The sequence below is a fragment of the Malania oleifera genome, chromosome 5 (genome assembly GCF_029873635.1).
Source record: "Malania oleifera isolate guangnan ecotype guangnan chromosome 5, ASM2987363v1, whole genome shotgun sequence".
Taxonomy (NCBI): domain Eukaryota; kingdom Viridiplantae; phylum Streptophyta; class Magnoliopsida; order Santalales; family Ximeniaceae; genus Malania; species Malania oleifera.
The window spans coordinates 29,747,960-29,774,982 of NC_080421.1; the positions used below are offsets into that span (position 1 = coordinate 29,747,960).

Consider the following 27,023-nt stretch of genomic DNA (forward strand, 5'->3'; position numbering starts at 1 on the left):
GCTGCTCTTAACTTTTTTTTTCGTTTCTTTGGGATGATGAAAGGGTCTGAGCAACCATTTATCATGACTGTCCAATTAAACACATGTTTGGTCTTGCAAAAATTCAAAATGGTCCTGGTTGACAGCTTGACCTCAAACTTGCCCTCATCGCGGGGCTATCATGTAAGTGGTCCCTCAGCCACTCTCTATTAAGAATCAATAGAGGTTTGTAAGCAAGCCTGAAGTTACCAGATAAATGTGCTATTTTGTTTTGATACGCCTCAAAAGCTACACATAACCAGTGTTGTATCTTGTACACAAAGCTGAAGTATTTTCAGGATCCAACTGTAGTCTATTTCATTATACTAAATATCCATGAGTTGCTGTGCATGTTTACAAGCTAATCAGATAGGGCATTGTTATTTCCAAAGTTTTTTTTGGTTGCTTCCACAGGTCCAAACACTGAACGGTTGGACCGGGAATCTGTGGAAGCAACAAAAACAGCTCTGCCAATGGTATTGCACTCTTAAATTCCATGTCATTAACAGATTTGAGCGACACTGAGTGGTAAACATTTATCAGGTACATTCTTAGGTGGATGCAAAGTAAGTTTAGCATACCATTTCATAATGTTGACATTTCTACTGAATTTCCCAATTTGATCTCAGAAAATCACAAACTACTGAATTTCTTTCACCTCATACTCATGGGAGATTCTAAGAGGTGACTGCTTTGAAACAGGCCTTTGTTCAGACCACAGCTCCAAATTGACTGTCCCTGTTCCCCAGTGGATATAGCACTTGTAAACCTCATTGATGTTAAATCGGTTGACAAGCCCCAGGCCTAGACATTTGTCAACGAGTATCCATTCACCTGGACAATACATCACATGTAATAATAATAATAATAATAATAATAATAATAATAATATCAACACCATCATTTTCATGTAAAGGTAAAAACAATGGTTGCAATACAGTTGAATTTTTTCCATTTAAAAACAGTGTTATAATCATTGGCTAGGTCTGAACTCTGAAGGACGTCAGGAGCATCTTCATGTAAAGGTAAAAACAATGATTGCAATACAGTTGAGTTTTTTCCATTTAAAAAGTGTTGTAATCGTTGGCTAGGTCTGAACTCTGAAGGAGGTCAGGAGTTTAGTAATCTAACGTCCAAAAACATTTCAAAGTGGTTATGGTCGTTCTTCTAGAGGACAATCACTCTTTGGCATAAGGTTATCGTTTAGATTACCACTTTACCTAAAAGTTTAAGCTGTTAGGTTGTGGGCAAACAACGTATAACAAGCTTTGACACTCCCACTCATGCAGCCCAATTGCACATAGAGAGATGAAAGAAATAAATAAATAAGACCCATTATTGGAGACAAGATAATTTTCAATGACCACACAATAAATATGGGCAACAAGACTAGAACACAGGACCTCCTGACAACCACATCTCTAATACAATGTTAGATTACTATATTACCAGTTTACCTAAAAGCTCAAGTTGTTTGGTTGTGAGTCAACAATGTACATAAAGCTTCAACAGTCGGAAAGAACATCTATGGTCTCCAACGAAATAGACGGGATAATAAGATGGGGTTGAATATTTCGCTTTAAAGTCCTTGGAATTCATCTCATTAATTTGATCCCTTTTTCCTTCCTTTTGACTCGTTATAAACTTGGAAAGTGTTTCAAAGAACATTCTTGGGAAGATTTGTGGGAAGGAGATGTTACATTATGTGATGCTTTTCCATGCCTTTACTATATCTCTACACTCCTCATGCTTCCTTTTCTAACTTTTACTTGCAGGATGGTAAACTTTTTATGTTTCTTGTAGTTTTCTTCTTTCTTTTTTTGTTTTTTTTTTTCATGTAATCTGAATAAGCTTGATTTTTCCCAGCTTCTTCTTCACCTAGTGTCACAGCTTGGAGTCTCAAATATTTCTGGCATTGTCTCTCATCAAGTCTTACTGTATTTTTCTTTGCTTAGATTTTGAGTGTTCATTCTTTTCCTCCAGCAAACTTTATCTGGAAAGCATGTTTCTTTCAATGGGTGACATCCTCCTCCAAATCTAAGTTTTCTGGCAGATAAAAACAACTCTGGGATGTTGGCTTCCTCAGGATTCCATTGTCCACAGAAGAACATCAGGAGAGTGAACAAGGCTGTAGTTGAAGGCCAAAACCTAGCTCGAGCTGTGAATATGTGGGAAGGAGAGAGATTCTGATAGTGGAAAGAGTAAAACCTGAGTGCTCAGAAAAAGAGGCCCAAAATAAGAATCCTCAGTCATCCAGCACCTATTATGCTTAGTCTATAGGATTAGGCAGCGACAGTATGATCGTCAATCGGATTGACACAAATGACTATTGAGGGAGCCTAATAAGTTCTTATCTCCACATATTTGTGGTGTTCGACAAGAAAAACTATTAGGTTACCACTTTACCTAAAAACTTAATCTGTTACTTTGTAGGTCAACTATGTATCAAGCCTTAACATTCCCCTGCACTTGCTGCCCGAATACATATAGCGATACAAACAAACAATGAATAACACCCAGCACAGTTAACAAGGTAAATTTTCAAAAAACTTAGAATGAATGGGGGCAACAAGACAAGAACCTAGGAGTCTAGAACTTCTGGCAACCATGAGTGTTGGATAACTATTTTACCTCTTTTTATCTGTTTTAGGTTGTGGGCCAACAAGAGAAACTAAACAAATTTTCATATTTCTGCATTTGCCCATTTAATAGGGGGTTATGGAACTCTTAATTTAGTGTTGGCGAGCCTAACTGCACTAAGTTCAGCTCCCATGAAGGAGATATTTCTTTTGAACCAACTGGGTTTTTTGGCTGCAAGGAATGTAAGATTGGAATCTTGCGATATTAAATGTTGTCTGTTGTGTTTAGTTGGAGATAATCAAAAATGATTTTCTTCCTTCTAATCTATTACCTTAAGAGAGTGGTGTGCTATGCGTTGCCTTAAATGTTGTCCGTTGTGTTATTTGGAGATAATCAAAAATGATTTTCTTCCTTCTAATCTATTACCTTAGAGAGTGGTGTGCTAGGCGTTGCCTTTGGTCATAGGGTCGTTGCAGGACTATGGTTATACAACATGACCAGAAGAATCTGGTGTTTGGATTCTCATTTCTCTTGGGTGTTTTTAGTAGGCTCTTTGTCCTCCATTTGTTTATACTTAGTTTCTTTTCCCGATAAATTTTCTTTTATAAAAGAACGAATATATGAGTGGTATTATAATGATTCAGGTGTTTTGAGAATATGCATTCATATACCTACATACCGCATAATTCACACACACACACACATGTTTTTCTTCAGTCTATTTTCATTTTAAGTTATGCATTGTCATATCCATATTAAGATTTCCCTTTCTTTTGGTATTTTCCTCATTTCTTCAAATTTCAATCAATCACCACAGCACATAATTATTTAACCAAAGAATTCGGGGGGAAAAACTTTAGAATCAGTTGTTAAATTTCAAAGTTCTTATAAGAAAAAATAAAAAAAATAAAAAGAAAAAAAAAAAAAAACTTGATTAAGTGTTAATGGATCTCAAGTTCCCATTAGTCAACTAAACCACCATATGATTTTCCAAAAGTTCTCCAAACTGTGTAGCACCGTCCCATCAGTTCAATATTCTGAACCATTCATGTGGAAGAGCCAAGAGCAGAGTATTGTTCTCTTATGATAGTAAAAATAAAAAAAAAATTATAGTAGGGATGCAAGTCCTCATTTCAAGTACACAAAATTTCTTAAACCCTTCCCTAAATTTTTTCTCTTGATAAAAAAATAACAATATATATGTTATAGTAAGGCAGCATACAAAAAGTAAGTACATGGATAAAGTAATACCATTAGGCCGAAGATCCCCTTCATATGTCTGTTCACCAGATTCTGGCCAAACCTCATGCTTAGAACCATCAACAGAAATAAATGACACGAAAGACTGAGTGGGATGTAAGAGGCGGAACATTGGATGTATTCGCAAGCAAACCAGCCTAGAGAATGCAAACAATAATAATCAGTATTCAAGAATTCCATAAGAAACAAGGAGGAGAAATGCCTCAAGATTAGAACCATGAAAAGAACCAAATGCTTTGAATATCTGTCTTTTGTATATGCAAACTCAACTTGTCATGTGCAAAGAAATGTCAACATAGAGAAACAACAAATTAACTGGCAGGAAAAAAGAATTTTGTCAATGCATGTCATGATTGAACTTAAAAAGTTGTCATAGTCAACTAATTTGTCAATGTTTGTAGCTTCTATTGAAGTGATGCATACACAAATGTGCAACAATACCTTAAAATTTACATACATTTAACAACTATAATTTTCTACGAATTGCTTCCTACTTCCATAATATCCTCAGACACTAGTAATCTTGAGGGAAAATGCATAGAATTAAACAATACTTGGTGTGGTAATTAGACAACAGACAGATGAAAGCAAGACAATGCCTCCTTTGTTGTGGGGTTGGCCAGTTTATGGAAAATCCCAAACAGCCACACTGTTATGTTGCTTGTAGGATTCTACAGTGCATCTCCAAGGCTCTGCTAGCAAAGGTTTGATATATAAATGTAATAGAATTTGACAGGGACCATGGTATATTCTAATGTAGATTGGGATGGATAATCACCGACGGTCTTGCTTATACTGCGAGTGTGTCATGTGGTTGAAAACTTGAAATCTCCTACATAAAGACGGGATTCTTGGTACTAAAACCTATAGATATGTTTGTGATAATCAAGCAGTCATTTATATTGCTCGCGGCATAGTGTTTCATGAGAAGGCAAGTGGACATAGAATTTGACTTTGGTTTCATGAGGGGCGCTGTGCTTGTGAAGACTCTAATTGTAAGATCAGGATCTGTTACGCAATGTTTTCATGAAGGCTTTATTTTAGCTTGCCTTGTCTAATGATTGTAAAGCTGGGGTCAGCTGATGTTTATACACTGCCAGCTTGGTAGGGAGTGATAGAATATGCTATTTTAGTAATTGTTGGTGTGCATGTATTGTCTTTATCCTCTTTTTATTATTAATATATAAGAGGACAAATCTGAGCTGTGCATATGTTCCAGGAAACTGCCGTCTGTTTTTTTTTTTCCTCTCTCGCTTCTTTTCTTCTCCATCTCTAACTTTAAAAAAAAAAAGGAATTTAAAACTTTCCAAATCCAAATATAGTTTGCTAAAGAGAAAGGAGATGAAGAAATATGAGAGAAAAAAGAGTTACAATAATCTCCATATTATCTAAAGTCCATACCCTACCATATCTTGCTGAGGTTAATGCTCCATAGTTGAAATTCCAGGCCTCTTTGATAATTAAAACTAAATAATAATAATAATAATAATAATAATAAAGAAGGGCATTTCTGGGCCACAAGGCTCCCCGCTTTGCGAGGGTAGGGGGAGAATCATCAGTGTGTGCAGCCTTACCCCTGCTTTTTTATGCAGAGAGGCTGAAATTAATACTCATATATGTATGTTTTGGAGATTCCACATGCACCAGCAGATACAATCAAGGCAATGTTAAAAACAATATTCAAATGAGAACCAAAAGTGTCTTACAAACCTTGAAAATCCCCCAGAACCAGCACCAACTTTGTGAGCTATAATACCAGAGTCAATATGGATAACCTTGGAATCATCTTTTGGAATACAAATCTGCCGTTCCAGAATTAATCCACCACTAATATCACCTACTAACTTGACAGATGCCTCCTCTCCTGCATGCTCAAGATTTCGCCTGCATTAAAAGAAAATTCAAAACCACAATTGGAAGTTAATAATCATTTCAGAGAGAAGAAAGAAGGCATGGGCAACATATACGACCAATTAAATATATGCAACAAACTTTTGACCTGCATTAGACAAAAACGCAAAGCAACTAAAAGCTAATTAATGGATATAAAGATAGCTAGAGCATGCAAAGAAATGTATGCATGATTCCATATATATTGTGCAGCAATTATTGTACAAACCATATTAAATTAAATGTTCATGCATTGAGACACATGTATTCTTAGAGCGAGATGTGTTGCTTCTTCTCAATACGAAAATCATGGCAACAGTCCTCACATATCAATTAATTTATGGGCCTGGATGTTTGTGTTGATTAGATTAGATGGGAAGAACACCAAAAAAATCAAATAATAAATAAAATGAGATGATTGGTGCAAAGCTCCAACTTAGACTGGTGACCTATCATGAAAAATTATATATTACATGTTAGAGGGAGCTGCAATTTCATCCCTGCAAGTTCAGTCCTCATCTCCAACATCAAGTTCATGCAAAAAGTTGGTCTTACCATGCATGCATTAGGATGAACAACTTTAGAATGACTACTTCTGCTTCCTGCCTATAAAATCATGCCCTAGCAAGATGCTGTAAAGTTTGGAAAAAGTGATAGTGTCACAACTCACTCAACAACAGTGTATTCCTCAGAACATCCAGCAGACCGGTACTCAATACTGCTAAACTCTTCATAACCATTAACTTCAATATGGCTTTTGAGCCACTGAGTTCCTGCAACATTGTGCACGAAAAACAGAAATAGAGTGAACATTCAATAACACATAATGCTTGTTCCAACAAATATACAAAGACATATCGAGTATGTTTAAGTAGTCTTAAACATGTACAACACAAAGTGTCATATATCCTTGGTACAAGCAAAGCTATAGGAGTTTGACTGTTCATTACATGTAAAAAGGCTCTTTTAAAAGAAGATATTTGAACTTTTGATTGTATGGCAATTTGGAGAATAATAATAGGGTATCTGTTCAGTTGATTAGTAGTTATAATCTGCGTTTAGCTTAATTCGTGGTTAGGCTTATATGAATGTCAGTTGGTTTATAATAGATGTATTTTTTTAGGGTTTTATTTGTAATTTATTGTATTTTAGTCTTCCTGATAAGTTTGTGTGAGCATCATGTAAACACAATTTTTTGAATTTCTACTGTCTTGAAATTCTTGTACTTTGGGATTTTGGCCAAAATTAATTTTGCAAAAAAAGAAATGGAATGTTGTTTTATTTTCAAAATCCTCCCGAAAATTTGAAATTTCTGCGAAATTACCGAAATTTATGACCATGTGTGTGAACGACGTGTGTGTGTGTGTGTATCAATGAATAGGCAATACTTGCATGAAGTTCAGTGTGTTCATTGTATTTTGTTTCCCCTTGAGCACTTATCCAATAGAATTTGTCTTTTAGTCCTGCGGCTCCATAATATTGGAGAACCAGATGCAAAGACTGTAGGGAATTTGATGTAAGTATAGCCGTGTGCGTGTGCGTTTAATTGGTAGTCTTAAGCAGGTTGTCAATGTCAGTATCTCTTCTCTGGTCAGCAAATTTAATGTTTGGGCTTAATTATTAAAGCCAGGGCTATTAATGCTACCAAGCAACACACGCGAGCGCGCACACATACATACATTTTTGTGTGCATACAAATGTGTGAGTTTAATTGGCGGTCATAAGCAGGTTGTCAATATTAGTATTTACTTAGCCAATTCAATTTTAATGCTACCACATAACTGGTAAGTAAATGTTCATTTTCCTATAACATAATATTGTTTCTGCTACCATAGATGTGCACTACTAAGTATTGTTCTGTGTGTAGTTGTCTGCAGGCATTGTGTTGTCTATGTATTTTGCTGCTAATGTTTTTAGTACAAATTGATCTAAACTTGTTTCCATCAGCACAATTCTTTGTCTAGAAACATTAATAAAACTCTTATTGCTCTTCTCCATAAGGTTCCCACATCTGTACACCTCCATTAGTCCAAATCTATTACTCTTCATAAAGCAATCTACAAGGTCATACCTAGAATAGCTTGTAACAAACTCAAGCCCTTATTCCTTAGATTGGTTGATGTAGGACTAGAAGCAAGACCTTGGGGATCCTTGCTGGAGAACAATTAAGAAGAGTAGGGTTAAGGAATTGTCGGTTAAGTTCGTAGTTTATTATGTGTGTCTAGTATTAATTAGTATAGGATTATGTGTATTTGGGGGTTGTTTGTATTGTGTAAAGTAGGGGTATATTTGTAACATAATGTAGGTTAAGGGGTTTAAGTGTAATTTCATGTAAAGAGGCTTTCTTATAAATAGTGTGAAAGCCATGTTGTAGGCAGTTGTTTAACAATTTGAATTGTTGATTGAACATGAGTTTCCCCCTGGATCTCCTCTCTCCTCCCTTCCCTTTCCTTCCTCTCTTCTATTTCTTCTAAATTCCCCCATGACTGCAGAACATTGATGCTTTCCCTGCATCACTGGTACTACTCACTCTCGCTCTATTCCTCATTAGACCCGAGTATTGAGTTGGCCAAACTAGGTTTAGTCTGCGCATAGGACCAAAAGGTCTGAAAATTTTCGTTTCCCTCCCTAGCCTGAGACAATTGCACTTTGGAAGGATTCTAGTTCATGCCTTTGTGTAGCCTTTTACTTTCAGGCTTTCAAGGGAGTGTGCTTCACTAATTTTTAGCATGATGGGGCAGCTTTGTCAGACTGATGCTTTTTTCTTTCTTTCTTATTTGTGTTTTACATTTTTATTTTCCCTTTCTTCATTTCCAAGGAGGATGGCTTATCATCCCTTTTGGTTCTGTCTTCCTATTTCTAATTAATACATTTCCTATTTATATAAACAAAGTTCAGGAGGACATTCCTTTTTTAGAAAACAATAACAATTTATGTGAAAAAAACTCTCACATTTCCCTCTTTTCTTTTTTTAAAAGGAAAACAATTTTGGAACAGAACAGGTCAACAGAGTTTAGATTAGATATTTGTCAAGTTTCACTTTTGAGTTCAACAAGGTCTACTTCTTTTGGTACCAAATTAGACTATAACTAACTTCAAATTTTAGAGTAAATTGAGTCCTAGTTGATTTATATGTTGTATCATTTTTTGAAACCTTCGACCCATGAAGAAAGTTTCTAAGAGTCTGTACTACTATCTGTTATATGGAAATGAGATCAGTCAGATTAATGAAAATTTAAATGTTTTGGTTGCTTATTGGACTCATGGTTGCCTAGTTTTCTTCTTCTTCCGCGCATTATTCTTGTTCTTTTTTCTCTCTACAGCACCATGACACTGAAGTTGCATCTTTGTTACATTTTATAGTGGATTTAATTCATAAATTTTGACCATGTCCACTAAAAGAAATCTACCTTCCACAATACATTCCATGCTAACCTCCATTCTGCACCCTCATTCCCATTCCACATACTGTAATAAGATCCATTCCAGCTTTGAAATGTCTAATACTATTTGTACTATGAACATTGAACTAAACGGTATTATAACCATATTGTACAGTGACTATGTTAATAAGTAATTCAATCGAAGGATAGATTCCAAAGTTGCATTATTCTCATGATAAGTTAGCAGGAAAATAATCATTACCTGAAGGGAGGTGTACCATTGAAATAATTCTACCCCCAATCCAAGGAACCACCTTAAGAAACCAATGACTGCTTTTCAGTTCAATAGGGGTCCCTGAAAGTTCAATGCCCTTGTGTCCAGGAACTGCTTCAACATCTGGAATGCGCTTGACACTTTCTGTGTTTGGAGAAAGTCATTAATAAATGGCATTATCACCAATTAGTATTCCTAAATTGAATTTTAGAAAACAAGTGGTCTTAGGGATAAAAAATGTCCATTCCATAGGCTCAGAGTTACAGAGAACAGAATGCAAGAAAAAATGGTGTGAATTTTTTCTGCAAATTAGAACAACAATTTTTATCTCTCATATGTTCACGAAGAAGGGAGGAACATACGAAGACTTCTCTAGCATGAACACTCTCATCAATCATGTCCCAGAGAAAATATTTACATAATGCTAGATGGGTATTACAAAACTTATAAAATGATGAAAAAAAGCAGGTTGCAGTAGCAGAAGTATGCATGCACTTCAAACAATGCAAAAAACACAAGAAGAAGAGGAAGATGATGATAATGATGATGAAGAATGAGGACTTGAACTATAATTGTAAAGGTAAATGTAAAGGCAAAAGGTATCTATCACAAGGAAATAAGAACATCAAATTGAAAGACTGGAAGAGAGCTTATTTAGATGGTTTCAATAAAGTTAAAACTCCGGAAACAAAAGAAATTGTTATTTAACCAAAATTTAAGTATCGGATTTCAGAAATCAGAAGCATAGAGTCTTGAGAATTCAATATTACCAATACGAGTCTCGTATTGCTTCCTGCTTTTAAATACAAGATCAGAAATTTCCTGTTCTGAAGGCATTGTAATTTGCAGAATTTCTCCATCAGTACCCCATGCATCAAGCTGTTTGAAGAAATAAGATACAGAAAAATTTTAGTCGCAGAAAAATATCAAAAGCTCAAGCACTTCATAGCATAGGCATCTTGTCACTCTAAACAATATCTCAAGAGAAAGGAAAACAGCATGCCTTTGCACCACCACCAAGCAACAATTGGACATGCAAACGCCGTTTCGGCCTTTTCCATAACCCTTCAGTTTTATAAACTCTAATTGTAACAACTGAAGATTGAAGCTCAGCAACATAATATGTCAACAGATAACCACCTCTGGTGAATTCATATCCATCACCATCATCTTCAAAAAAAACACCATTAGCTTTCCCTGCAAATGAGAAAATCTATGTCACGTGAATTGTAAATAAAATGTACAGGAAGTAAAAAAAATTAAAAAAAAAAAAAGGTATCGTGTAAGTTAATCCGCAAGTTAATGGAGCCAAGGTATCGTGTAAGTGAATTCATCCATAAAAAGCCAACATTCTGTCAGCGTCATTTAAACTCCAACAATAGAATCCTCAAGAAGCCAAAGGTACAGATGCCTTATGATATATATAGCCTTAGCCCAAAACCAAGATTCCCCTCCTTACTCAACTTCTAGTGCACCTTATTCAGGGCATGGATTTAATGTTCTGTGGTTAGCAAATTTAGAGAGAAAGGGAGTCAGCCCATGGTGAAACTATAAGGCTAAAAAGGGAATGAGGGAATTGACAAACTTGCAGTGCTCTATTAACCACAATGGAAAAGAACTGATCATTGGTGGTGCTTGTTAGGTATTTTTGGTAGGTGGGAAGTCTTGTTTGAAAAGTTTTAATTTCTTGGTTTTTAGCTTACTTTCTGAGGACTTTTGACCCCTTTTCTATCTCTTAATATATCTTATTTGTTTTTTAATTAAAAAAAAAGGATATATTAGAAAGAGCAATGAGAAATACAACCTAGACAAGGAGAGGAAGTCCAAAAAAAAAATAAAACAAAAAGGAAGAAAAAATAAAAAATGAAATAAGAACTAACAAGACTTAACCAAGAAAATCCCTCTTTATTTCATCATAGTTCACCAAGCGCTTCATTTTAAAATAGGGTAGTTCCCCTTGGCCCTTCGCCTTACTTCTACCCTTGGTCTTGAATTTCCACAAAATTATCAAAATTTCAATCGAAATTTCTGTTTTTCGTCACCCTTGAAATTGAGATGGCAATCGATTTCCGTCTTGCATAACTTCCATCAAAATTTTCAACAAATCATTTGAAATTTATCGAAATCTTTGAAATTTCAGCAAAATCTGTTGAATTTTTAACCATAGAATGAAATTTCCTTATAATTCAAATCTGAGATTTAGATGCAAAGCGAAATTTCTTTCTTAATTTATCCTTTTTTTTATTGAAACAAAAGATTATTACAAGGGCTTTTGAAATTACATGAAAAATTAAACTTCCAACATTTTAACCATTGTTGTCTAAATTATCCTTATTTAACTAATATTTAATTTATTTACAAATTTCATTTATATTAACATAATATGTTTAATACACATATTATATTACAACTATTGCACCTCATACACGGAAGGGCATCCCTAGACCACAAGGCTCCCCATTTTACGAGGGGAGGGGGAGGGTTGTCCAAGTGTATGCAACCTTTTCCCTACTTTTTATGCAAAGAGGTTGTTTCCTTGGACTCGAACCCATGACCAACCGGTCACGAAGGAGCACCCTTACCACTGATCCAAGGCCTGCCCTCTCAAACAAAACATAGATGCATTTAATTTGTAATATATTATTCCTAAATTTACACTATTATTTCTATTAACTATTTAAAAAGTTTCAAAAAAGAATTCCATGCTTTACTACTAATTTCACTCACTTTTTCAAATTGAACTTGAAATTAACATCAAAATTTCCATACTTTTGGAGCTTTGAAATTTTAGTTTAAATCGAAATTTAAGATCTTGCTTCTACCACCATCAAGATGAACTTCGTTTCTTCCAGGATTAGACTGTTGTAAAACCATCTTATCCATCATTGTTGTGCTTCTTAATCCTTCACATAAATCTCCTCCACAGTGGAATGCTGAATTCCATCCTTACACTGTTGCTTATTATCCATACCATCATCCTCAAAAATAAGAATCCCCTCCAAGCCTTCCATTGGAGGAGGAGGAACAAAAAGTGAATCCCCAAGTACATCAGAATAGTTGGAACCATATACATATTGTTCCCAAATTTCATCCCAAAACCAATCCCCCATCACAGTCAAACTCACAAAGGACTTAATTACCATTATCAAAGAGATGCCCCTGCCCCCATTTCTTCATCTCCTTACCTTGCTTTCCTTCTCGCTAGTTGCAGCCCTCTGAGAATTTGGATATTTCACAATAGATAACTTTCCTCCTGAATCACTCCTTCAAAATTTTGGCAGAATACCATCTTTTCCCTTCAATTCAATTCTTACTCAATTCCAAGCCTATCTGAGCCGGCTTCTGAGCATAATCTTCTGGCCCCTAAACTTATCCAGTTTACTTCCCACACCAAAAGAATTAACCCCCAAACCATCATTTTTCGAATTTTGTTGACACCAGCTTCTGGGTCCTTACTAGTTCAACCCCCCACCCCCAACATAGAAATAAACAAATAAATAAATAAAATCAATGGCCAGCACTCGGGACACATATTTCTCTCCACCGCCTAAGCTCGCTCTGACTTCAGTCTGGCTTCACTGTCCTTCTAACAAAGCTGATTGGAATCTCTTCCCAATGAAGAAGAGGTAGCCACCAGAGCTTTCTCCAAATGTGAACCAGAAGATAGGAGATGGGTTTCTTTGAAGGAAATGACAAGGCTGCCCATTTTAAAAAGTACCTAAGATTTGAGCCTGATTGTTACTGGGTCCAACTTGCTGAGCCTCAGAAATAAAATTTCTGCCGATTAGAATTTTGAGCCTGAGTTGGAAGCCCATTTTTTTTTATGCTGGATCTGATATAAGACTGCCAAAAAATGGCCCAGATCTAGTGAAATATTAATGACACCCACCCCAACTTATTCCAAAACCCCACCACTGTGCAGGCCCATCCCCATATTTCACACAACCCAGTCCATTCCACCCCATCTCCTCAACCCAACCATCCTTCAACAAAACCTTAAACACATCTGGATGCACAGAAGAATTGAGTCAATTGAAAGCCAACAATACAAACCAGGCATTACGACCTGCATTGCACCACGACACTGATCACAGACCTTGTTCCTTCCTGTCATCACCACCTTGCTCCAACTGTTTGGCCGTGCTGTGGACCCTCACCATCAATAGAGACCATCGCACCCAATTCCTTGTCCATAACACGAAACTCCTGCTCAAATCCTCCCCATCCATTTCATTTAGGTCCTCTAGGGACAAAAAAAACTGAAAAATGCATAACCTTCCAATTCCCTAACCATGTAAAGCCTTATTTTGACATATTTCTCGCCCTAGAACATGAACTCCAAAACCCTGAATTTTGACCATCTTAAGCAGTTGGCGGGCCAATTCATCTCACACAAATATCATCATGTTTCAGAAGATCTTCACAAACACAAGAATGTTATGAATTCATACTAATTGATACCGATTCAATTGATTTATTTGAAATTTAAAACAAACAGAACCCAACCAAATTAACTTATTTAAGTCTCAGCATCAATAGTCTTGACCCTGACTCAATGGGGGGCAGATCCAAACAAGGCCAGGAAATTCTCTCAATCATTCTGTCTGCCACAATTTAATTTTTGGGAGTATTGAGATGCCCCAAGATTGTGTACCGACAGAATGAAGGTAACTCTTTCATGGTTTATTTTACTTTAATGATAAAACGTCTACTAAAATACCATTATGGTGGGACAAGTTTGAACCAATTGAAGAGATCTTACAGGAAAATCAAAATTTTTTGACTGCCAATTTGCAAGTCGCTGACCATTAGCTAGACTGTCATTTCATTAACCTGGATATTAATTGTTTTTAAGGTAAAAAATATATGTATATTAAGATAGAAAGAAAGTACTTAACCTGGATATTAATGTTAAAATACAGACCCAAAAACAAAGTAATTAGTCAGCAGAGAGTCTCAGATTTTTTAAGAAAAGTAAAGATAGAATGATGGAGTGCCATGGATATAGCCAACCTAGACAAAACGCAATATCTAAATGGTTCTCCATAATCCTGAATTTTCCAAAGTTCAAACTAGTGAGAATTCTTAATGAGTAAAGACATAGGCCCGTCTAGCTACATCAAAATCTCATGAGGAAATTTCATAGATTCTAAAGGAGACCATGGCAAATTAATCCAATGATGATAATTTCTCCCAAATTAACCTCGAAGAAAATGAAGATGATTGCTACAGGATAGAGTTTCCCCAAGCCCATTACGACCACAAAAAAAAAAAAAGTGGGTTCCACTAGAAAAAGTTGTGTCAAGCACAGAAAAGCAAAGGACAAAGGCCACGTGCCTCTTGGAAACAAAGGGCCAAAGACCATGTACCCCTCTTAATTTTAATAATCCCAATAATTAAATTCGTGCAAAGAGACTAGTTAAGAGAATCTCCTGGTCCTGTTTGGGTTCCCCCCTCCCCCCATTAAGTCAAGGCTAAGACTTTATTGATCCTGAATCTTAAAATGTTTTTATTTTTCTCTTTTCATTAAAAACCCTACAAAAGAATCAAGAACTACAATCTCCTTTCCTAAGCCACTTAGATCTAGTTTTATCCAACATCTTTTTCCTCACAAAGCAAATCAATCATCTGTTTGTCAGGAGAAACCTGTCTTGCCCCTTAAGCCTCAAACAACACCTATGAATCCACAAATCCACCCTTCCACCACCCAAGCCCTCAATCCAAGTGAAAATACTAGCCTTCTTAGCTCAAATATCACCAAAAGCCTCTAATTCAAAGTTTCCAAAACCTCTTTGAGATGCTTCAATTTCTTCATAAATTTAAAACCTTCCCATCCCACCAACAAATAATCTTTCCATGTCATCTCAGCTGAAAAATGAACAGTGATGACTTGACCACATATTCTCAAACTGAAAACAAGTACGACCTGACTTCAATTTATTGGACTCTAAAATAATAGAAAAATGATCCAACACAAGTTTAGAAAGCATCTCCTGGAAGAGATTAGAAAATGCCTCCTTCTAAAGAACCCCCCCCCCCCCCAAAAAAAAAAAATAAGCCTATTTGAACGACTAGACTTGAGAAATTTGGACATATAATACAAATGAGAAAGGAATGGAAGGGAAAGAAAAAATATATGAACAACCAGAGACACAAGTAATTGATCCATCAGCAAGAGATGCTCTTTTATAGTATTAAATACTAGGTTTAAAGGAGACAGAATACCTTCAGTTAAGAATTATCAAGGGAGGAGGGAAGGAACTCCAGTCAAAACAGATTGATCAGGTTTGAAGAATCAAACCCCTCTGATACCATGTCGTGCACTGAAAAATTTTGAATTTGATTACCCAGGAATGGGAAACTAGGGTAAAAATCTGATTATGATACCGCTCTTTTCTTGGGTGGCATTTGGTTCAAAATTCAAATGCAGGAATTAGAGTTAATAACAGAACACATTAGAATTAGAAAAAGAGAGGCAAATTTTGTTGAAGAGAAAAAAAAATGAAGGGAAAAGAAAAATGGGGTGGAGTGCAAACTTGACATGGAGAAAGCTTTCAATCACGTCAACTAGAACTTCCTTCCCTTTACACTCAGGAAAATGGGTTTTGGGGAGCGTTGGTGTGGTTGGATCGCTCATTGCATCAACCCACCAAGCTTCCCAGTGTTGATCAACGGGCAACCCACTCATTTGTTCAACTCCTCCAAAGGTCTGAGACAAGAGGACCCTCTACCCCACCCCCCTCCTTTTGTTCATCGTGGTGATGGAGGTGTTGAGCCTCATGTTGATAAAAGCTACAGGAGAAGGGCCGCTCAAAGGCCTTAGAGTTGGCAGGCATGATAGGTCTATGGAGGTCACACATCTCCTATTCACTGATGACACTGTCATTTTTTGTGAGGATGACCCTCTCCATGTTCTGATTCTGAGATGTATCTTGGCAGGATATGAGGCAGTTTCAGGTTTGTAAGTTAACCTTGGAAAAAGGGAAACCATTCTGATTGGAGAAAATGTAGACAGGCCTATCCTTGCTGGTGTTCTGGGCTGCAAAATTGGTATTTTCCCTATGCTACCTTGGGCTACCTCTCAGAACCAAATTCAAAGATAAAGGAGTGTGGGCTCCATCATTGAAAATTTTGGAAAAAGTTGGCGGGATGGAAGAGGAATTTCTTATCAAAAGGTGGCAGACTCACTCTCATCAAAAGCACCTTGAAAAATCTCCCTATTTACTTCATGTCCCTACCATCTTCAATTGCCAAGAGACTTGAAGGAATTTAAAGGAGGTTTCTTTGGGGGAGCTTTGGAGTGGAATTCAAAGTTCACCTTGTTAAATGGGGCATGGTGAAACAACCCTTTCATTTTGGATGCTTGGGTTCGAAGTCCCTCCACATTTTCAATAAATCCTTGTTAAAGAAATGGTTATGGAGATTCATGATTGAGAAAGACCACCTTTGGTAGGGAATTATTTATGTGAGATATGGGCTTGAACATAACGATCAGATCTCCCAAGCTAATAGAGGACCACATGGTGTAGAGGAGTGGGGTTGCATCAAGAAAGGCTGGAATAATTTTGCCTCATATATCAGGTTTCAAGTGGGGAGGGGGGACATTTATTTTTGGCATGATTGGTGGCGCAATCAAGAAGCTCTTAGTGTCTTATTTCCAGCCATCTATGACTTGACATGTGATAAAATGCTTGTGTCAGTCATCACCTTCAAACCTCAGATCAGGGGCTCTTTTGGAGCATCCCCTTCCTTAGAAATGTGGAAGATTGGGATCTCAACCAGCTCATTCACTTCCACAGCTTTCTTTACAGTTTCCAACACCATAATAGCACTGATCTTCCTATTTGGGCCTTAGAAGAGAAGGGAGCCTTCACTGCTAGATACTTCTACAGGAAGCTCTTCCCTTTGGAGTCGAATAACATTAATTTCCACTGGACTCAGATTGGAAAGAAAGCAGCCCCCAAAAAAGTCGCCTTCATTATGTGGGAAGCAACCCATGATAAGATTTTGACTATGGATAATTTGCAAAGAAGGGTCTGTCCGTAGCCAATAGATTTCCCCCTTAAATGGCTGACACAGAATCTGTTGAGCACACCCACCTTCACTGTGCTTGGACAAGGAATCTCGGGAATATGACACTGACTCTGTATCAGACAAAGGTGGGCCATCGCTAACTGTGTGGGAGGGAACTCTGGGCCTGGAAAGTGATTCGGGCAACAAAGCAGAAGAGAAAGGCTATGTCCCTCATTCCCCTTGCAATTTTCTGGTGCATTTGGAAGGAGAGGAATAGGCGAGTATTAAAAAAATCAACCCCAATAATACGAAACACGAAAGAACACTGATTTACTGCAGTCAATAGCTGGCATAGTAGGACTGTTATTAATGATTATGATACAATTTTGATTTTGTGACACCCTACAGGGTGCTTGATTTACAGTACAATGGGCTGGCATCCCCTTGATGCCTCTTCAATAAAGCTTCCTTTACTTGTTTGAGAAAAAAAAAAAAAACACTAATACTAAAAAAAAAAAAAAAAAGGCTAATAAATCAAAGCTCTCTGATCCCTTCAAAATGAATCAGACTAAAACCTCTAATAAAGTCATTCATATAGCAGTATAGCACAATAACAAATCATTATTATTGATCCTACTTAGGAATGAAAGGAATAGAATATGACACTAATCATTCTTCTTGGATTGCTCCATCACTACAGATTGAGGGATTCCAATTATGCAGCCAGATGAAATGCAACATATTTTAGACAGAATCCAAATAAAATAGTAAAAGAAAAATGGACAGCATTAATAACAAGTTTCAAATGCAAGAAAAAAGACTTGCAAGAAAGTCCTCAGAAGCATCCAAAGCCCTTCTACCCCTCCACAAAGAACAGTGAAAAAAACCCAAATCATTCAACAAGCAGATCATCTCATAAATCTCCCTCTCTTCGACATTTCAAGGAAAATGGAAATTCTATGACTCCAGACTCCCCTGTCTAAGAAAGATATCAGAGCATTATGAAAAGTAGACAAATGAAAAAATAAGGACAAGCTCAAAGGAAAGGAACATCCCCACCCAACGATCCTCCCAGAAACAAGTTCTCTCCCGAGTCCCCATTCCCAAGTTTATAATGCACATGGGGAAAAATTAGATGAAAAAACTAAGAAACAAATTTCCAAGGGTTCATATATGTAACATTTCTTCCAGTTATAAAGGTCAATTTATCAACTTGTACTATCCGCTGAAATTCGCAGTTACACCATTTAGCAAGATTGAAGAAAAAAAGAAAATAAAAAATCTCAAAAGTTGACATTATGGGTGCAGAATCAATTGAAGCTAAAACTATGATCTCACAAAGTATGAACTTATAGTCTTTTCTTCCAATGGTGATGATGATGATGATGATAACAATAATAATTTCTTACCATTCTTATCTAAAGCCACAAGGAGCAACAAGTCATCAGATGGATCAGCTTCACCAACATGTTGATAAGGAGGGCCCAGGGGAAGAATTGAACCACCTTGCAAATAAAGTGCTGGTAAATCCTGCATATCCCAAAAAAAAGGGGGTGAAATGGCATCAAGAGAAAAGAATCAATAGTCGGCAATTTTAAGGCAAAAAAATTGGATTAAGAAACATACTGGATGTGAATCGTCAAAATCAAAACTCAACCAGATGCCTTGAGGCAATGTATGCTGTATTTGATCTGATCCCTGATCAGCCACTGTGCTGAATGAAGACCAACAAAATAGAATGTCAACATAAATGCATCAATAAAAAGTGGAATGCAAAGATTCCTACCCCTACTCCCCTCTCCCCGCCAAAAAAAAAAGGAAGTCCTTTTCACCAAATATGAAATAAAAAGTCAGAATCTCTCTTGAGTGTTCTATCTTCATAAGAATACTACAGATGGACAGTGGAATATAATACTGAGTACTAGATATCACTCGAGAGAGTAAAAGCACGGTCCAAAATTTCCACAAAATTGTGGAAATTTTAACTTTCAACTGCTTTTGAAATCAAGACAGCAGTTAATTTCCATTTCATAAAATTTCCACAGAATTTTCCATTAATGAACCACTTTTTTAAATTTTGACTATGGAACATGGTTTCCCGAAAATTGATATTCCATTTACAAACACTTAAAATTGAGATTTCCATTTTAATAAATATTCTATTCATTGAAAATGAAGATTATTAGAAAAAGGAGAGGAATGATAGCTTTAACACTTTTGAAACTTAATGAAAATTGAACTTAGATATTAACTACAACATTTTGTTCACCCTTGTATCTCCAGAATAGTTGTATTAGCATAAAAACTAACAATCACTCATTTATGAAATTTATTTATGCTAACTGAAGATGTTTAGCATGGCTGTCATTTTGCAGTTATTGCCCTTTATACACAATATACTGGTCATTGATATATTTTATTTACAAGAGTCAAATTCTATTCAAAGTTTCTCATGTTCCGTGAAAAAAATTCCATGTTCACTACTAATTTCCTTCATTTGTTGAAATCAAAATAGACTTCAACATCGAAATTTCCATATTTTTGAAGCTTTGAAATTTAACTCCAAACTAAATCTTGAAAACTTGGGTGCCAGTATCAGTCACATCTTCCGCTTATCATTTGTCCCTGTCATACAAAAGACTGAAGTTGTGCGAGCAATTTGAGGATGAGACATTTGCAGCCAGCCTTATTTCTTGAAAAGCAGTCTCCCAACAAAAAATTCGGAAACTGCTTTCTTTTGAATTTAGAGAAGCCAAAACAATTCCAGCATGCTTAGCCTAGATCTATTTCTCATACCTTAATTTCATAAATTAAGAAACTTCATACATAGAAGGAGAAGAATTTTTCCCCATAAAAATAGGAAAAACTGGATGCAAGGTTGCAACTATAAGGAGGAAATTGTAGCACAATATCATGGGCCTATCCTAAAGTAAAATTAAAGTAATAACTAACAAGAAAACAAAAAAAAAATTATGACAATGAAAGATTAAAACTAGATCTTCCAATTTAATTATGAAAAAGAAAAAGTAGTAAACATATCAATTATATGACAGTGATAGGAAAACTTACAATGGTGACACCCGGCTTGCATTATCAACAAGGAAAATGAAACCAGTTAAGCAATTGAAATCCTAAATTCTACATCTCAACAAGTAAGAATAAGAACCTTGAATGTATTAAAAGAGGTCCCAAAAGAAATGAATTCTCAAGCATTCTTAAGCTGGAGTCTTTTGGATCTGCACAGGTAATATATAAACATTTACATCTATATACAAAATAAAGTATTCCATAAAGCACTTAAAGATGGGTTTAATAACTCAATAGCAGAAGAACCTACCAGCAAAAAAGGTTGGAGCTGCCACTGGGCTGCCAGTTTTATGTGCCATATAGAAAAGAGTATACATGTGGGGAATAAGGCGGTAACGCCTCTTCAATGCCAGGCGACAAACTTCTTCACACTAAAAATTGCAACTGAGGTCACTTATGAATCAAATTTGAGGGCAAATAAAATTAAAACCTGAACTAGAAGACCATTTTGGCAATTTCAATACAGGACAGTATGCTATAAAAGGACCAGATAACTTGTTCATTATTTTAACAGCAAGTACCTCTGCTTTTTCAATATAAATGGCATCTATAATCCCACGCATAGCCTGTCATTTTTGTTATGCTCATGATACTAAGGTTTCAGCAAGAGTACATAGCATGACAATGCAATCATAAATCTCAAATCCACAATAGATGGTATACAGTGATGACAGATCTGCCTCATCAACCACCTCATAAATGCAGAACCCAACTCAACAGGAAAGCACAAAGCCCAACTTTAAATAATTTTGAATACGAAGTGGTAGTGAATTAAAGAATAATACTACATAACTAAAAACATTTGAGAAATTTCTCTTCCAAAATTTTCAACTGCATTAAAGCTTGTAAACAGCTTGATGCAAAGGGAAAAGGAAAACTTACATAACAAAAGCTTTGAATTGGTGGGATGATGGTGAAGCACGTTTGAGCAGGAAGTCAACTCAATTTTGATTTTGAATTTTTAACTACTACACGGCACTGTAGTGTGAGCATGTGCATTGTCCACAGTTCAGTAGCAGTACATGTCACAAGGCTTTTTTTTGGTTATTTTTATATTTGATTAGAGTTGTATTTTAGGGGTATTTTGGGTTTTGATTTTGATTTATTTCTGGGGCTTTCTTTCATATGTCTAGTCAGTTATGTCTGGTCAAGATCAGTTCATTACGACGGTCAAGATAAACTATTGTGAGGATTAAGCTAGCAAGAGATATATAGTTTTGTATTGATATTCTCAGCATCTTTATATGATTTTATCATTAGTGTTGCTGCAAATTTTCTGAAAACCCTATAAAGTGATGCTTTCTTCTCTTATGTGATGATTCCTAGAGCTTATTAGTGTGAGCCTGTGAAGCTAATAGTTATATGCTTTGCTACTCTAATATTGACTCCAACAAGACTTGAATCCTTGATTTTCTAGCCCTATTTTAACCTATTCCTGAAGGTCATTCGGAAACCCTAACCCCATATCAATGTTCCTGATTTTATCCTAGTCATCCTGCATCACAATGATATGAAACAAATGTCCTCGCCTTCATAGAATTAACTTAAGCAAGCTAATATAGGCAATCACATTACATTCAAGTAAAATAAGTTCCTATCAGTTAAAAAAAGTTTTACTGAACCCCATAATATAAGAGAACTAAGCATCAGAAAAAGTTACAAAAACATCAGTTAAAAAGATGTCACGAAGGAAAAAGGCCCAATGCTTCAAAATGCATGAAGAGTTTACAATCAATTTGAGTATTTTATTTTGGTTGCTAGGGAAAATATAGATATTAGATAATGAAATGAAACAAGAATGAAGAGATCCAGACTACTATTAACCAAAAACTCCTCTGCTGTGTCTTTGCGTGTATTTAAATTAATGGATGGGCAATAACACTTTCAACAAGCTACTCTCACGTTCACCATAACTCACAATATGGATAATATCAATTTCACTCTAATATTTAAATCCTATCTTGATTAAACCTAAAGAGAGTAGTTAACAAGAAACCTATTAAAGATATAAAAACACTTACAACAATGAAATATTTGGAATTATTTGTATTGCTTAGTCCTCTTCAAGGATATTCCACGTATTAAGGAGTCATGCATAAAAAGATCAATGCACAAATATTTCTTGATCCTACTAAAGAGATTTTCTATGCTAATGTGATATTTTTTTGTTGATATCTGTTATTGGTTATTTTGGTTATTTAGCATTATGAATATGTGCTAGTGTTATTTTAGTAAGCGTGAGTTAGTGAGTGTTATGATCATTGGCATGTACTTCAAATATATTATAAATAGAGGGAGAAACCTATCATTGGAGTGGGCAAAATTCCATCTTTTATCTTCTGCTCATTAGAAACATCATCCTCAAAAATACTATCTCCATCTAAATCTTTTAGAGGAGGAGATGACACATAGATTAATCACTGAGGTGATTAGAAGAAGAGTCAGAATAGTAACCATGCTGATCCGGAATCTGATCCAAAAGTAGCCCCTATTCACAATCAAAATCACTACTACATAGACTAACATCATTCAAAATATGCTCCCATCTCTTACAATCCATGCAAGTATTAGCCCTCTCAGCAATTGGCTCCTCCACTAAACACACCTTTTAAGTCTCTCTTAAGAATTTTTTTTTGTCTTCTCACCAGAAGAATCTCAATTTTCTTCAAGATCATTTCAAAACCCATTTGCACTTCCTTACAACGAACATAAACCTTTTGACTCCTCAAATTATCTAAATTTTCTTCCATACCATATCAAATTCCTTCCAAACCAACAAAAAAAAAAATCATGAATTTCATTCTCACAAGAATTAATATTCTTTGAAGAAGCCCTCCTCCCCTCGCCCCCACCTCCCCAAAACAAAACAAAAAAAAACAAAAAATCTTACCTAAAACCCCGCCCATTAACATTCTTCTTCTAAACAAGAGAAAAATCACCCTCAAGAATATAATTTGAATTTTCAGAAACCAACCTTTTTTCTAATTCCACCTCCATCTCTTTATTGTTCTTGGAACAACTACTTCTCTCCTCTTGACCACCATGGATATGATTTGAGGCCGAGTTGAGCATTTATGTAGATGAAAGCCCGCTACCACACAGGTTTTAAAAGAAAGAAAATGGACTTCAACTAGGATATTAATCCAATAGGAATAGACTTTTGGGCCTACTTATTTTGTTGGCCCAGTGAGGCATACCTGAAGGGTTTTCTTTCTCATCAACCAAGCCCGAAGTAGAATCATAAATCTGATTTTTGGCCTGCCTAACCGACAGGCCCATTAGAGGTTTTACTAGGCCTTTATTGTTGTCAACCAACTGACCCAAATCTAAAGCAATTGTTAAAGGTTATTTTAGTCTTTTAGTATTATTATTAAGCATGTTTGTATGTTAATTAATGGGAGTTAGTAAGGGTATTATGGTCATTAAGATGTATTTGATTTTGTATTATACATATAGGATGAGACCTATCTTCAAGTTAGGTCATTCATTTGATTAAAATCTCAACATGGTATTAGAGTGTGATCCAACCTAAACCCTATCACACTTGGTCGTCGCCAAAAAACACCTTCCCGTCACTGCCCTTTTCAGATCCACCTCCACCCTTCATTTCACAAAACCAACCGTATAGCCAAAAACAAAACCCTCTGAAGCCTAACTCTACAAAATCCCATAGCTAGAAAGTGCCCCATGTGCGGTCACATGCCAATAGATTGCCAGCAATCCTAACCCCACACGCCGGCATGTGAGAGAGATTCTAGCCACCTTTTTTTGATTTTTTCCTCCACCATGTTCTGATTCCTTCCTAGACCAAATTATCAAGCTATTGGGCATGTTTTTTGCTCAAAGATCCATCCTTTTTCAACCATGCACTCATCGTAATCTATTAATTGGGGCATGTTTTTTGCTCAAAGATCCAACCTTTCTCGACCATGCACTCATGGTAATCTATTAATTGTTGTTCGATGTTCATAAAGGCTCTTTTGTGAATTCTTGGAGCAGTGGCAATGTTCTTAAGTTGAGTTGTGAGACTCTAGTAGTGCTATATTAGTTAGTAAGTGGTTAACCACATCCATGGTTGTTTCAATGCTTCACATCATTTGTGGTGTCCTGATTAGCTTTGATTATTCTCCTTGCTTGACATTGGGGTGGCTGCTAGTTTGTGAGTGTTGAGATGGAGCTTATGAATCTCAAAAACATGTTTCCTTCACCGCTACCATAGATAACAACTCAGAAGTTGGATGGAAAGAATTATGTTCAATGGTTTCAGGCTGTTCAGGTTTATTTAGCAAGATTAGGAAAATCTAACCACTTGCTCCAATCTGATCCTTCTTATGAGGAGAGAAAATAAGTGTGGATTCAGGAAGATGCCTTGATTGTTTACCTTTTGTGGAATTTTATGGAGCCCCAAATTGCACGGATTTGCATGCATCTAGATACGTGCAAGGAGATTTAGGATTAAGCCAAGTGTTAGGGGTTAATAGTGTGACCTCAGTTAAATGGAGAGGAGAGATGTCTTCACTTGCTCTCGTGTCACGGTCCAACTATTTTCACACCCTTGTGAAGGGCCGTGCGGCGCTAGCTAAAGCACTTTTGCTTAACTAGCCAGCCTATTGTTTACCAACATTCATCCACGAAGCACTTTCATTAACATTCATTCAAAAAATAGCAGCGGAAACAGTAATCAATTCATGAAAGCCATGGCAAGCAAGCAGTAAACATTGAAACAAACATAATTCATTAACAACACCTCCGTTGACATGGTGTGTTTAGAGAGGGAGGCAAGTAGGCTAAACACTTTGACAATAGCTAGTGAGTTTTACAATGACTGATGAACACTCACCCTCCCCTAAAGAGATTTTTATGTAATTATCATCCTAGCACAAGGAAACATCAAAGTGACCGAGGAGTCATATTGCCTTATTTGGCATACAAAGACACTACTAGCGGAAAATAACCCTACACTAGTATTTACATGATGGAAACCCATCCCAAGCACACGAGAGAAGCAGTCACAGGCAAGCATAATGCCCTGAACAAGCTGAGCTCGTGACATTCTCCCCCACTTATGCGGTCGACGTCCTCGTAGACTTTTGGCGGTAGGTACACTTCAACTTTGTCCACGAACAGCTTCAAATCTTCCGCAAAAATCCAGCTGATTTCCTTGTCATCAAGGCATTTCCACTTCACTAGGAACTTCTACCACTTCTTCCTTGAGGATATGAACTTCCTGTCTGCAAGGATCTCTTCAACTTCACGTCTGTCAGGTTGCATTGTCTTCAACTCTACTCTGTTGGACTGACTTCTGCTCGGCTCATTGGTGTCGGCGTTGAATGGCTTGAGGCAGCTGACATGAAACTGCGGTCTTCTCCCCTTATCTGCCCACTTCTTCATCTGCTTAAAAGCTTTCTCCAGATAGGCTTGGGCAAACTCTACATTCTGTCTCCCTTCACTGGTGAAGATGTACGCCCTGGGACTTTTTCTTCTGTATGGCTCACCCACTGTGGGAAGTAACAGCGGTAGTTGGCCTGTAACAAGCTCAAAAGTGCTCTTGTTGGTTGTTGAGCACCCTTGGGCGTTGCTGCAGAACAGAACCACATCAAGTAGTTGCACGCCATTCTTTTGGTTGTCGTTGACACAATGGCACAAGTACTCATCTAGTAGTTCTCTGAATCTCTTCATCTGTCCATCTGTCTATAGGTGATAACTCGAAGAGATGTCAAGGTGTGACTTAAATATCCTAAAAAACTCTGTCAAGAAGTTGTCAGTGAACATTAAATCTTAGTCAAAAATAATAACTTGGGGAACACCCCAATGTTTCATAGCAATCACAAGGAACAATTGTGACATCTCCTTTGCCAGCAGTACTTTGGTGTGGCCATGAAAGTACCATACTTCTTATGCTCCCCCTTGTCTTGTTGGCAAGTGAGACAAATTTTGGTATAATCAACCACATCATCCCGCATGTGCGGCCAATAATACCTCCCCAGTAGTCCTATCATTGGAGTCATTCTCCGTGAATACCCCTCAACGAACTTCCTGCAGTATCTAGTAAGGCCAAGAAAGGAATGCAACTCTTTCACTGTCGTGGGAATCTTCCGTTCTTGAATCATCCTTACCTTCTCCATACCCCTCCGGATACGACCTTGTTCAACCACTTGACCAAGGAATTTGTTGCTCCGCTGAGCGAAAGAGAAATTCTCTTTCTTCATATCCAGACTGTTTCCCCTCAGCTTGTCGAACACCTTCCGTAGATGCTCTTCATGTTTCCTCTGAAACAACACCAATGCTCCCAATGGTGTTTTGGAAGGGTGAACACATCCCGCTTCCAATTCATCAAGTTGTTTCCCCAACTCTACTATCTCTCGAGGCGCAATCCGACATGGCCCTTTAGCAGGTGGTTTCACTCCTAATAACAACTTGATCTCATGCTCCATAGTCCGTCGTGAAGGCAAATTTTAAGGTAGCTTATCCGGCAACACCTCCTTATTCTCATCCAACACCGCTTGGATGGTCGTAGG

The 27,023-nt window shown here is 36.7% G+C and overlaps 1 protein-coding gene across 3 annotated transcripts in view; it reads right to left on the reverse strand.

Annotated features, from left to right (window-relative positions):
- Positions 1–310: 310 nt before the first annotated feature.
- The window catches only part of LOC131156321 (uncharacterized), a 65,534-nt gene continuing 38,821 nt past the window's right edge, over positions 311–27,023 (reverse strand). For all 3 annotated transcript variants that reach the window (XM_058109909.1, XM_058109910.1, XM_058109911.1), the window contains exons 13-23: positions 20,756–20,876; positions 20,585–20,654; positions 19,045–19,132; positions 18,828–18,948; positions 10,409–10,602; positions 10,176–10,284; positions 9,394–9,549; positions 6,419–6,521; positions 5,569–5,742; positions 3,850–3,995; positions 311–852 (exon numbers count right to left, since the gene is read on the reverse strand). In XM_058109909.1, coding sequence (XP_057965892.1) covers positions 659–852; positions 3,850–3,995; positions 5,569–5,742; positions 6,419–6,521; positions 9,394–9,549; positions 10,176–10,284; positions 10,409–10,602; positions 18,828–18,948; positions 19,045–19,132; positions 20,585–20,654; positions 20,756–20,876 — 1,476 coding nt within the window. In that variant the 3' untranslated portion in view covers positions 311–658. The remainder of the gene's footprint in view (positions 853–3,849; positions 3,996–5,568; positions 5,743–6,418; positions 6,522–9,393; positions 9,550–10,175; positions 10,285–10,408; positions 10,603–18,827; positions 18,949–19,044; positions 19,133–20,584; positions 20,655–20,755; positions 20,877–27,023) is intronic.